This window comes from Piliocolobus tephrosceles, chromosome 17 (assembly GCF_002776525.5).
Source record: "Piliocolobus tephrosceles isolate RC106 chromosome 17, ASM277652v3, whole genome shotgun sequence".
In the NCBI taxonomy this organism is placed as follows: Eukaryota; Metazoa; Chordata; class Mammalia; order Primates; family Cercopithecidae; genus Piliocolobus; species Piliocolobus tephrosceles.
The window spans coordinates 42,196,950-42,210,202 of record NC_045450.1 but is presented as its reverse complement, the minus strand read 5'-3'; the positions used below and the strand labels follow the sequence as shown (position 1 = coordinate 42,210,202).

General features: G+C 53.4%; 1 protein-coding gene across 1 annotated transcript in view; it reads left to right on the top strand.

Moving 5' to 3' along the window:
- Positions 1 to 12,924, top strand: part of CCDC102A (coiled-coil domain containing 102A) — a 23,504-nt gene extending 10,580 nt beyond the window's left edge. The window contains exons 4-9 of the mRNA XM_023210029.2: positions 4,016 to 4,124; positions 6,367 to 6,483; positions 6,832 to 7,041; positions 8,645 to 8,815; positions 9,667 to 9,770; positions 12,257 to 12,924. Of these exons, the coding sequence (XP_023065797.1) occupies positions 4,016 to 4,124; positions 6,367 to 6,483; positions 6,832 to 7,041; positions 8,645 to 8,815; positions 9,667 to 9,770; positions 12,257 to 12,386 (841 nt within the window). The 3' untranslated portion in view covers positions 12,387 to 12,924. The remainder of the gene's footprint in view (positions 1 to 4,015; positions 4,125 to 6,366; positions 6,484 to 6,831; positions 7,042 to 8,644; positions 8,816 to 9,666; positions 9,771 to 12,256) is intronic.
- Positions 12,925 to 13,253: the final 329 nt, after the last annotated feature.

Sequence of the window (13,253 nt, the reverse complement as noted above, 5' to 3'; positions counted from 1 at the left end):
CCCTCAGAATGACAGAACATTAGAGTGCCCTCAGAATGACAGAACATTAGACTTGCGAAGATGACAGGTAGTGTTTAGGCTGTGTCTTGGAACTGTAGAGCAGTGGTGTTCCACACGAGGACTCAATGCAAGTTTTTATTTATTCATTCAAATAATATGTTACTGGGCACCTGTTCTGGACCAGGCACTGTGAGCAGCCCTGAGGATACAGCCATAAATAAGACAGAAGCCCTTGCCTTCCTGAAACTTACTTTCTAGCTGGGGGAGAGGGCTGTGGGCAGGGTAAAAGCAGGGAATGGAGACAGGGAAGTTGGTAGGTTGCAGCTGGAACCTTGGTTTTGTACCTGTGAGTTTGAGATGGCAGGGAGGCAGCTGGGGAAGTGAATGAGTCTGGAGTTCATGAGACAGGCCTGTGCTGGAGGTAAAAATGCAAGAGTCACCAGTGAAGAGATGATATTGAAAGCCATGAGCTGGGCCGGGTGCGGTGGCTCACGCCTGTAATCCCAGCACTTTGGGAGGCTGAGGTGGGCAGATCACTTGAGGTCAGGAGTTCGAGACCCGCCTGACCAACGTGGTGAAACCCCATTTCTACTAAAAATGCAAAAGTTAGCCAGGCATGGTGGCAGGCACCTGTAATACCAGCTACTTGGGAGGCTGAGGCAGAAGAATTGCTTGAAGCTGGGAGGTAGAGGTTGCAGTGAGCCAGAATTGTGCCACTGCACTCCAGCCTGGGCGACAGAGCAAGATTCTGTATCAAAAAAAAAAAAAACCATGAGCCTGGCCAAGGGCCAAGGAGTGAGTATGGATAGGGAAGAGGTCAGAGGATCCAGCCCTGAAGTGCCAAGTTTAGAGGTCTGTTAGAGGAAAGGGAAACAGCAGAGGAGACAAGAGAAGGAAGCCGGGCTGGGGAAGGGGAACCACAAGAAACGGTTTCCCAAAGGACAGAGTGATCAGTAAGAACAGAGCTGAGCCCTGATCATTGGATTTAGAATGTGGAGGTAACCAGTGACCTTGATCAGGGCAGTTTAGAGGGCACGAGCTTGATGATAATGAATATTCTGCAGTTTTTCTGTCCAGAAATTAAATACATCAATAGCATAACCTACCTACATACCCCTTTTTAAAAAAATCAATATAATGGCCAGGTGCAGTGACTCATGCCTGTAATCTTAGCACTTTGGGATTCCAAGGCAGGAGAATTGCTTGAGACCAGCCTGGGCCACACAGCAAGACCCTGTCTCTACAAAAAAAGACAGAGCCTTACTCTGTCGCCCAGGCTGGAGTACAGTAGCACGGTCTCGGCTCACTGTAACCTCTGCCTCCCATGTTCAAGTGATTCTTTTGCCTCAGCCTCCCAAGTAGCTGGGATTACAGGCATGTGCCACCGGACCTGGCTAATTTTTGTGTTTTTAGTACAGATAGAGTTTTACCATGTTGGCCAGATTGGCCTCGAACTCCTGACCTCAGGTAATCCACCCACCTCAGCTTCCCATAGTGCTGGGAATATAGGCATGAGCCATTGTGCCCAGCCTACAAAAAAAGAAAAAAAAAAAAAATTAGCTGGGAATGGTGCTGTGCCACTGTAGTCCCAGATACTTGGAAGGCTGAGGCGGGAGGATCGCTCGAGCCCAGGAGATCGAGGCTGAAGGAGCTGTGATTGTATGATTGCACCAGTACCCTCCAGCTTAGGTGACAGAGAGAGACACTGTCTCAAAGAAAAAAAATCAGTATAATGCCTCTGTGAAGATGTAGGCAGAGATCAGGATGGTGCTTCTGTGGACATCGTTGCATCTTTGGTCAAGGAATACCAAAGATGGCCAGCAAACTGCCAGAAGCTGGGGGAGAGGCATGGAACAGATTCTTTCTCGCAGCCCTCAGAGAACCAGCCCTGCCAACAACTGGATCTTGGACTTCTAGCCTCTAGAAATATGAGAGAATAAATTTTGACTGTTTAAGCCAAACAAGCAAAAAAATCAACCTAGTGCACTAACTGAAATATAAAGTAGAAGTGAAAGTAACTTTTTTTTTTTTTGGAGACAGAGTCTTATTCTGTTGCCCAGTCTGGAGTACGGTGGCGCTATCTCGGCTCACTACAATCTCTGTCTCCCTGATTCAAGCAATTCTCATGCATCAGCCTCCTGAGTAGCTGGGACTACAGGCACACACCACCACGCCCAGCTAATTTTTTGTATTTTTAGTAGAGACAGAGTTTCACCTTGTTGCCCAGGCTGCTCTTGAACTCCTGAGCTCAGGCAGTCCACCTGCCTTGGCCTCCCAAAGTGCTAGGATTACAGTATGAGTCACTGCACCGAGCCTGAAAGTAACTTAAAATACATATATTGTGATATGGAAGAGCTTGGGCTAGCTCCTCCAGAAGAAATGATGAAGTGATCGGAGTGGGTGTCTTTAAATGGGATGATAGTGACGACAGTTACAACAGCAAACACATAGCACATGCTCCGAGTCAGGTGCTGTGTTGAAGGCTTACATGTATCTGCGCATTTAAGTCACCTCGCAGGACAGCTACAAAGGCGGCTCATGCAGGTGTGCAGAGTTAGCAACTCAAAGACACAAGTGGTGTCACTGTGATGATGAGGTTTCTTGAGAGATGAACAACCTTTGGTAAAGTTCTGAACAAAGAAAAGTGCAGCCAGGCACAGTGGCTCATGCCTGTAATCCCAGTACTTTGGGAGCTCGAGGTGGCAGGATCGCTTGAGCCCAGGAGTTCAGGGTTGCAGTGAGCTGTGAACAGACAGGAACAGGGTGGTCTTTGACAGATGAACCTGGGGTAGAGCGGGAGGGAGGTACTTGCCCAGACATGCCCAGTGCTCTGGAGCCTTGACCCCCTCCCCACAGTATGAGCTGGGCACTTGCCCTTGGGTAGGGAGTGCGGTTCCAGGGAGTGAGCTGTGATCTGCACTCCAGTCTCTGGAATGCAGAGCCAGATCCTGTCTCTAAAAACAAAGGAAAGTGCAGTCTTCCCTTAGTTTATACAGTGATTCCCTTCCTAGAAAATTCAGCGTATGTTAGTATAAAAATTACTTTCTGTTTCGATGTAAATCAGAGTGAGGCTCTAGGCTCAGCTCATCTCCACCCCGAGCAATGTCCAGTGGGCTGTGCGTGCATTCAGTAGGACGCAGAATGCATCCTGATGGGCAGAACACCCAGGGCATTGCAGGGAGTCAGGCACCCTGGCCCCCGCCCACTAAATGACCCCTAATCACTGGGATAGCAAAAAATGTCTCCATGGGTTTTCAACATGCCTGCTACAGGGTGATGTCCCCTCTGGCAACCCCATGTTGGAGGCATGGAGTTTTCCACTCTCAGAGAGGCCAGTGTGGTGTGGGGTTATGAAGGGCAGCGTGCTGGAAGGTGATGCCGAGCTCAGCCATTGGTAAGCACCTACTCTGCCAGGGCCAGGCGTCTTGCTTGTTACCTACAGTGCCTCATTCAAGATCAAGGCAGGGTGGCGGTTATGGGTTAGGGATCCCACACAGTGACGATGGCAAGAGAGGACCCTCTCTCCGGGTCACTGGACAGTGTTTTCCAGTGTTTCTATTTGCAGAACCATGTGTTCAGACCAGGCCTTGCAGGGAACATAGTCTACAAAACAGACAGGAGCAGGGTGGTCTTTGACAGCTCTTCGAGAAGAACAAGGTGGGGCAAGGAGTGGAGTGGCCAGTGCTGGGGCTGCCACCTCCTGGGGCCATTTTCAGATGAGCCTGGAGTACAGCAGGAGAGAGGTTCTTGCCCGGGGAAGCTCAGTGCTCTGGAACCCCAACCACCTCCCCGCAATGTGAGCAGGGCACTTGCACTTGGAGAGGGAATGCAGTTCCAGGAGAACTGCAAAGCCAGGGTGCTTGTAGCCACGTAGGGTGCCTGGGCCCGAATACCAAGGCAAGGATTTTGGACTTGGGCTCAACAAGTGCAGAGGGTACACGGCAGGGCCACCCTTGGTGAGGACTCCAAGCAGAGGGCCTTGGTGGGCTCACCCCTGTGTCTGTCCCTTCCCTAGGGATAAACTGGCATTGAGCAGGAACATTGAGAAGCTAGAGGGGGAGCTCAGCCAGTGGAAGATCAAGTATGAGGAGCTGAGCAAGACCAAGCAGGAGATGCTCAAGCAGGTGAGTCTTGGAGACCAGAGGGGCTTCCTGGAGGTGGCAGGATCACACTGTTGAATTTCAGTAGTGGAAATAGAAGAGAGAATTTATTCATTAATTCATCTGACAGTCGTTCTTTTTTTTTTTTTTTTTTTTTTTTTTGAGACAGAGTCTCACTCTGTCGCCTAGGCTAGAGTGCAGTGGTGTGATCACAGCATCTCAGCTCACTGCAACCTCCACCTCCCAGGTTCAAGTGATTCTCATGCCTCAGCTTCCTGAATAGCTGGGATTACAGGCGCCCACAACCACGCCTGGCTAATTTTTGTATTTTTAGTAGAGACAGGGTTTCACCATGTTGGCCAGGCTGGTCTCGAACTCCTGAACCCAAGTGATCCTTCTGCCTCAGCCTCCAAAATGCTGGGATTACAGGTGTGAGCCACTGTGCCTAGCCTTATTTATTTATTTATTTAATTCTGAGTTGTTCTGAGTGTTGGGCAGGCACGGTCCCTGCCTTCAGGAGCTCACTCTGTGGGGGCTGTGGGCAGGGGAGACCGACAGTCACCAGGCAGATTCATGAGTTATGAAAGAGTCAAAACAGAATGAGAGAGATGGGGTGGTAAGTCAGGAGAGGCCTAAGAAGGTGGCATTTGAGGCAAGACCTAAAGGGGCTAGAGGAAGCTGTCCTTGAGAAGATACGGGGGAGAGTGTTCCTGGCAGAAGGCACAGCGATGCAAAAGTCCTGAGGCAGCAACAAGCCCAGCATGTGCGGGAAACAGGGAGGGCCAAGTGTCTGGAGAACAGGAAGTGAGAGGCGAGGCCGCAGGAGGGGGCCTTGTAGACCAAGATGAAGAGGAGGAGTCTGGATGTGGCGTTCATTGGGTTCCTATCTGTACTAGGTGTCACTGAAGCCTCATGGCAGTCCAGGGAGCTGGGTCCTCATGTCCCCACCTTACAGATGGGGAAACTGAGGCTACAGAGAAGGGAATCCACCACTGCAGTATAGGGGCTCAGAGCAGGCTGAGTTGCCAGGACTGCCTCCTGTGCAGGCCTCAGTGGCCACCAGAGGGCGCAGCCACCCACGGAACGCCGCACTGGATCAGTCGGTTTCTAGCAGCTGGGAGGATCACAGACCTTTAGAGTCTGAAACTGTCCTGGAGGGGACTGAGACTGGTCTTACATGAGAATCTGTTAGGAAATCTCCTAAAATACAGATTCCCAGACCTCACCTCCACCCTCCTGAATCAGCACCTTTCAGGGTTGGGTCCAGGACCCTGTTTTTTATTCTTTTCAAATTATGAAGTATAATCATTTGAAGAAAAGCAAATGAAACACAAATGTACAATTTAGTAGAAAATTATAAAGGTTCTCTTTTGTATGTGGCGTCTCTCCCTCAACACTGTGTGTTGAAAACTCATCCATGTGTTGCAGGGAGCAGCAGTTTGTTGGGGTTTGCTGTATACCGCAAGAAATGTTATTGTCTTAAATGCATGCCAAGCAATTCTGATGCATCTGTGTGCAGAGCAGTGTTGGAATCAGTCACTGTACACTGAGGGCAGCCCTGTGCCCAGGCCATACAACGACACAAAGGTGGACAGACACACAAGCTCCCTGTCCTCCCAGGCTAGCTTTCCAGTGGGGAGTGGGATGAAGAGGCCCCTCCTCCAAGCCAGGTGGACAGAGGAGGCATCCCTAAGGAGGGGGCCTTTAGGTCAAGGCCTGAGAATAAGAAAAATCAGTCCTATGAAGTGTCTCAGAAAGAATGTTCCATGCATGTGCAAAGGCCCTGTGGTGGGCAGGAACTCGGTGTGTCTGAGGAGTAGAAAGGAGTCCGTGGTGCCTGGAGTACAGTGAACTAAGGGGAGAGTGGCAGGTAGGCACCCAATCGTGCAGGGCTTTGTGAGCGTAGAGAGGAGCTGGACTTTACCCTAAGACACCTGGGAGCCATCAGAGGCTTTGTGGGAGGAGGGTGGTATGATTGTATTCATCTTTGTTAAAAGCTCCCTCTGGGCTGCTGTTGTGGGAAATGGGTTGACAGAGAAGGGCCAGGAGTAGACACTGGGAGGCTAGACAGTAATGAGGAGGAGAGACATTGGGAGGAGCGGAAGTGGTCAGATTCGAGGTCTGTTTGGAATACTTGGTGCCTGCCCCATTTGGGTGCCGCCTCAGGCTCTGCGCTGAGCACTCCTGCACTGGTGCCCACCCCCGGAGCTGGTTCCAGGCTGTATCCTGGTGGTTCTCATGACCAGGTGGGGCCTTATCCTTGCAGCTCAGCATCCTGAAGGAGGCGCACCAGGATGAGCTGGGCCGCATGTCTGAGGACCTGGAGGATGAGCTCGGTGCACGCTCCAGCATGGACCGGAAGATGGCCGAGCTGAGGGGCGAGGTGAGGCCATGGATGGGACCCAGGAGGTCTTGGGTTTAGGGGTCCTGGGGCCCTGCCTCCATCAGCGGGTCACTGGGAAAAGGGCAGGGGCCAGGCCTATGCTCTGAGGGGGGCCAGCCACATCCCAGGGTGTCCTGATCTGCAGGAGGCAGGCCTCTCTCCCACACAGAGGCCAGAAGCACTCTCACATCCTGTACACCATGAAATGAGCCCAGCTTAATTATAGCCAGTGCAGCTGGATCTGCTTCCTGGAGCCAAAAATGGCTCCAGGAGGTGGTGGGGGCATCCAGCTCAGGCCCTGCATGCCCCCTCCCCTGGGAGTCCTCACTCTGCCCTGCCCTGCTGCAGATGGAGCGGCTGCAGGCCGAAAACGCCGCGGAGTGGGGCCGCCGGGAGCGGCTAGAGACAGAGAAACTGGGCCTTGAGCGGGAGAACAAGAAGCTGCGGGCACAGGTCGGGGACCTGGAGGAGGCGCTGGCCCGGCGGCGGCGGCAGACAGCCAGTGCACTGGACTGTGACCTGAGGGCCAGCCAGGCCGCGCTCTTCGAGAAGAACAAGGTGGGGCAAGGAGTGGAGTGACCAGTGCTGGGGCCGCCACCTCCCAGAGCCTAGCCTCCCTACTATGTGTCAGGCCTGGTGATAATTATGGTACCTGCATGTATTGAGCACCTTGTGTGCTAGACCAGTTGGTAATTATAGTAGCCACATTCATTGAGCACTTACTGTGTGCCAGGCTCCACTCTAGGTGCCAGGGACACAGCACTGAGCAGACAGATGTGGCCTCCCCTCTCCCCCTCATGGAGCTGAAGGCTCACTTGGGGGATGTGTACGTGGCTCTCTCTGTCACAGAGATTCATGCCAATCACACAGCTTCATGGTCACCAGCAAGAAGAGGGGATACCAGGAGACCTGGCTTAGGCCCACGGTCCTGGAAATATCTCCTAGAGGCAGTGACATTTTAAACTGAGTTCTCAGCTGAGCGCAGTGGCACACACCTGTAATCTCAGCACTTTGGGAGGCTGGGGCGGGTGGATCACCTGAGGTCAGCAGTTTGGGACCAGTCTGGCTAACACGGCAAACCCCATCACTACTAAAAATACAAAAATTAGCTGAGCACTGTGGTAGGCGCCTGTAATCCCAGCGACTTGGGTGGCTAAGGCAGGAGAATCTCTTGAAACCAGGAGGTGGAGGTTGCACTGAGCTGAGATTGCACCACCGCACCCCAGCCTGGATGACAGAGAGAAGCTCCATCTCAAAAATAATAATAATAAATAAATAAACTGAGTTCTCTAGGAAAAGCAGCTGTTGACTGGTAGTGTGTGGATTTAGGGGAGGGGCTAGAGAGAAGTTAGGACTAACATGAATAAACGTCCGTGGTGAAAGAGACACAGAGCTTTGGAGGAACAAGGCCAGTGTGCTGGAGGGGAGTGAGCGGGGGGATGTGGTCGATGAGGCAGGAGTGGTGGGCCTCCTCGAGAGAGTTTAAAGCGGGAGGAAAGTGTGAGCAGGCTGTGTGGACAGAGGATGGGAATACAGGCTGGGGGGAAGCTGTTGACGTTCCCTGGGCAGCAAGAGAGCTAGGAGACCTGGACCAGGTTGCAGTCGTTAGAGATGGAACAAAAAGGATGGACTCAAGAGACCTTCAGGCAATGCCTGTTCCCATTTTACAGATATGGAAACTGAGGCTTGGAGAACTCACAGAGCTCCGGAGTGGGCACCTCTTTTGCTGGCTGCCCTTCCTCTCCCCAACCACTCTGGGCTCTGAGACACCCACCCACTCCCCAGCCTAGCTCATTCACAACCCAGGGCTTTCAATGCCATGTATATGCCCCTGAAGACTCCAGACCTCATCTTTCCCCAGAAACCCCAGTTCTGCTCCAACAGCTCCAGGGCAGATCCAGTAGCATCTGAAAGTTACACATCCAAACTGGAGCCACAGGTTCCACCCGCCCAGCCTTCTCACCTCCCTAGAAGGCACCTCCAGCCTCTGGCTTCTCAGCCAAACCTCTAATGCTGATATTTCAGACAGCAGATGGAGAGATTCTGGGAAGGAGAGACACCCAGCATCCCTAGAACTGCCTGACCTCGTGGGACTCCCTGGCATGGCGCCCAGGCTGATACTGATCCCCCCTCCCTCCCACCCCATCCCTGTGCCCTGCAGGAGCTGGCAGACTTGAAGCATGTGCATGGCAAGCTGAAGAAGCAGTTCCAGGAGAAGGTGGCAGAGCTGGCGCATGCCAACCGGCGGGTGGAGCAGCACGAGGCCGAGGTGAAGAAGCTGCGGCTAAGGGTGGAGGAGCTCAAGAAGGAGCTGGCCCAGGCTGAGGACGAGGTGAGGACCACGGAGGGGCAGGGACAGCCACAGACCTCAGGCAGGGAGGAGTGGGGGGGCTGCAGGGCCCTCCTGGCCTCTCCATTCTCAGCCCCTGGTGCGCGGCACAAGCCCGGCTCTCAGGACATGCCCAGGGTAGAGTGGGTAGGTGTGTGATGAATGGATGGCAGGATAGACGTGGGTGGGAAGATGGGAAGGAAAATGAACAGAAGACAAGATGGATGTGTGCATGGATGAACCGAGAGATGAAGGAATGAGTGGATGGATGAATGGGAGAGAGAGGCAGGGCGGGCGGATGGATGGGTGGTTCCCATGGATGTATGAACAGATGATGGCTGGATGGGTAGACAGTGGACAAATGGATGGACAGCTGACTGGGTCAGTGGGTGGAAGAACGAATGGAGGGGGAGAAAGGCCAGGTTGATGGGAAGATAGGTGTGTCCGGGAGAGCAGGAAGGCCTGGCTAGGCATGCTGGATGGGCAGCTGGTTAGATGAATGGATGGGGAGTGATGGGTGACTGTCTCCACAGGCAGATGAATATCTCCCTGGACGAATGGTCAGATGGACAGACTGATGGGGACAGAAGGATAGGAGGTAGATGGCTGCATCAGTAGTGCAGGGCTTGGGAGGATGGGTAGATGTGCAAGAGAAGGCAAAGGGGATGGAGAGGAACCGACGGGGTGCTTTTCTGGAAGAGGTAAACCTTAGCCTAGGCCTCAAGGAGCAAACGCTTTGGGAGGAGCACCTTCCCAGGGAACAGCGGTAGGAGTGGTTGTCCCTGGGCGGGTGGCCGGCCTTGCCCAGCCCCGGGTGACCCTCATGTTCTTGGCCCTGCTCACCCCCCACCCAGCTGGACGAGGCCCACAACCAGGCACGTAAGCTGCAGCGGTCGCTGGACGAGCAGACGGAGCAGAGCGAGAACCTGCAAGTGCAACTGGAGCACCTGCAGTCCAGGTGGGCCCCGGGCAGGGAACAAAAACAGGGCAGAGACTTCCAGCTAGGGAACCCTTCAGTCAGGGATGGAGCCCAAACCAAGGCTGGAGGGAGAGACAGAGAAGGAAGAGATCCAGGTGCCTGGAGCCAGAATCCTTTCCCCTCCGGACAGGAAGGGCCAGAGCCAGGAAACCAGGGCAGGGGGTGCAGGAAGTCAGGCCAGCTGCAGGCCCTGGAATTGTCTCCTCTAGTGGGAGGGCTGGTGGGCGGAGTGAGGGCCGGAAGGGTGGGCTGGAGAGGTCAGGCCCAAGGCCGGGGTAGGGGGTGGGGGGGCAGTGGGTGGGGCCAGCAGGGCTCCAGAGTCACGGACAAGAAGAATAAGCAGTCCTCAGGGTTACTGGGCCCAGGTGACACCAGGACATCAGGGATCTGAGAGATGGCAAGCAGGGAATCATGGAGGGGCCCCAGGCCTGGATCCCCTCCACTGCCAACAGGCCCCACCCAGCACGCTCTGCCTCCCTCCCCCAGCCCTGTCTCCTTCCCAGCACTCTGTGAATCACAGAGCCAGGCGCTATCAGAAAACTTCAGTCCAGGTCCCTCCCGCTTCACAGCTGGGAGGCCCAAGGAGCATTGGAGCCACAGCATTGACCCGTGCCGGGCCCTGAGAATGCATTTACTTGCATTTTCTTCTTTCGTGAAATAGAGGGTGCCCCGTTCTGCAGCCAGACTGCCTGAATGGTGTGAAGCCTGGCTCAGCATTAGCAGTTGTGTGGCATTGGGACACTTACTTAACCTCTCTGTGTCAGTTTCTTCATCTGTAAAATGGGGATGGTGATAGTTCTTAGCTCTTGATTGTTGTGAGCATTAAATGAGCTGATCCATTCTTACGAAAGTACCTGGAGACGAGGCATGGTAGCTCACACCTGTAATCCCAATAGTTTGGGAGGCCAGGGCAAGAGGATTGCTTGAGACTAGGAGTTCGAGACCCCTGGGCAACATAGCAAGACCCCATGTCTACAAAAAAATACAAAACTTAGCCAGGCATGGTGGTGTGTGCCTGTAGTTCCACCTACTTGGGAGACCAAGGCAGGAGGATCACTTGAGCTCAGGAGTTCATAGCTGTAGTGAGCTGTGATGACACCACTGCATTCCAACCTGGGAGACAGAGTGAGATCCTGTCAGAGAGAGAGAGAGAGAAAGGAAAACACCTGGCACATAATAAATGCTGAGTAATTGTCAGCAGCTGCTGCTATTACTATTATTACTACTATTGCTGGGGAGGGGCTTATATTTGGATTACATATTGTGCTTCAGCATCACGCTGCTTCTATGAGAGAAAGGAAAGATGTTTTTTCCTAGGGGGCTGGCAGATGAGGAAACTAAGGCCCAAGAGGGTAAGTCTTTCCATGGCCACAGAGTTCGTGGGTGGCCAGGCAGAATCACCCCTGGCCATCAACCATCCAAGCCCTTATTTACTGAGCATTTACTATATGCTGCTGTTTGCTGAGATCTTGTGGCTTAGAGTATGGACTGCAGAGACTTAACAGCTGTTGTCCCATGGTAAACTGAGCCTCGATTTCCCCACCCGCCTGGGATGATGCCCATAAAGTGTTGTGCAGGGGCCCAGGCATGGGTCCAAGTCAGGACCCATGCCTGGCAGGCTCTGCCCACTCTGACCCCTCAGGACACACCCTTCAAAAGCCCACTTAGCCTTGGGGCTTTCCCGCAGTCTGGGTCACATCGTTCAGGAGCCATAAACTCCAGAAGTGGGCAGGCAGCCTCTGCTGGGCCTCTCAAGTGCTTCCATCCGGGAGGGTGGGGCCACCCAGGACCGCCGTGTCGTTTTATTTTCCAACTTTTTGTGCTTTAATGTTCCGGGGACAGCTCACTAAATCACTGTGCAGTAATGGAGGCCCCCGCCTGTGCCCCTCCCTTGCGTGTTAATAATTCATGCCTTCCAGTAAGATGCAGCCGGGGTGGCCACTTTGCTGGGGGGTGGGGGGAGGGATCGGCATTTCCTTCTTAAGAGTCAAAGTTTTGCTCGTAAATTTTGACTTTAGGAATTTTAATGTGAGGAAGAACTGGGGCTGAGCCCTTTCTCACTGACACTGGGAATGTAGAGGGCTCAGCCCACCCCCACCGTCGCCACCACCCAACTCTGCTGCCTGTGCTCTGAGAGCCAGGCTTGGGTTCAAATCCCGCAGCATGACCTTGAGCCAGCTCCTTCACTTCTCTAACTGCCCAGCCGCTCTGGCACCACCCACTTCAGTTCAGAGCTCTGCCCCACTCCCCACCATCTGTGTGACTTTGAGCGAATGACTTCACCTTTCTGTGCCTCGGTTTCCTTGCTTATAAAATGGGGGTGATAATGGCACCTCTATCATATAAGGAGATGACAGGAGATGAGACAGCAGGGAAGGCTTAACTGCTGCTGCACCAGCTGCAGCCACCTTATCGGAGGACTGCCGGCCATGCTGCTCTAACCACCTGTCACCCCAACCCCGCAGGCTCCGCAGGCAGCAGCAGAACGCTCCCCTCTTCGGGAAGATCCGCAGTGCTCGCTTTGGCACCGAGGAGGCCGGTGATGGAGCCAGCGACCTGGACGAGGACGAGGACTTGCAAATCCAGGTGGCCTAGAGCTTCCTGTGGCTGGCAGGATGGACCGTCCCACACCTGCCCAGGGTCCAGGCTAACCAGCCACTCAAACTGATGCAGCACCTGGGCTCACTCTGGGACCAGTCCCTGCCACAGCCAACTTTCTTCTATCCCAGGGATGGTGTCAACAGCCCCACCTACAAACGCCCTGTGGAAAGGAAGCCTATGTCATATATATATATATATATCCAGGAGTCTTTGGACCCATTTGGTTTTATAAATACAGGACAGCTCCAAGGCCCAGTCCAGGTGACCTCACCCACCCAGGACTTCATGCAGGGCTGGGCATGTTGGGGGAGGTTGTTGGAGCCCCAGCCTGGGCTGCCTCTCTAGGCTTCGCTGTTCATCATACAATGCAGTGAACCCAGTTCTTTGTAATAAATGAAGTTCAAGTTCTTGGGGCATCTGAAAGTGTGGCGGATGTGGGCGGGGGGTGTTGGGGACGGCATCGGCCTGCACCTGCCACTGAACCAGAGCTCAGGAATGTCAAGTAACTTAATAAATGAGTGAATGTGAAGAAGAAAGAATGAATGAATGAGGCCAGGCACAGTGGCTCACACCTGTAATCCCAGCACTTTGGAATCCAAGGCAGGTAAATCACTTGAGCCCTGGAGTTCGAGACCAGCCTGGGCAACATGGCCAAACCGCGTCTTTACTAAAAACACAAAAATGAAAAAAAAAAAAAGCACACACACACACACAAATGAACCAGGTGTGATGGCAGTCGCCTGTAATCTCAGCTACTCAGGCGGCTGAGGCAGGAGAATTGCTTGAAGCCAGGAGGTGGAGGTTGCAGCCGAGATCACACCATTGCATTCCAGCCTAGGGAACAGAGCAAGACTCAGTCTC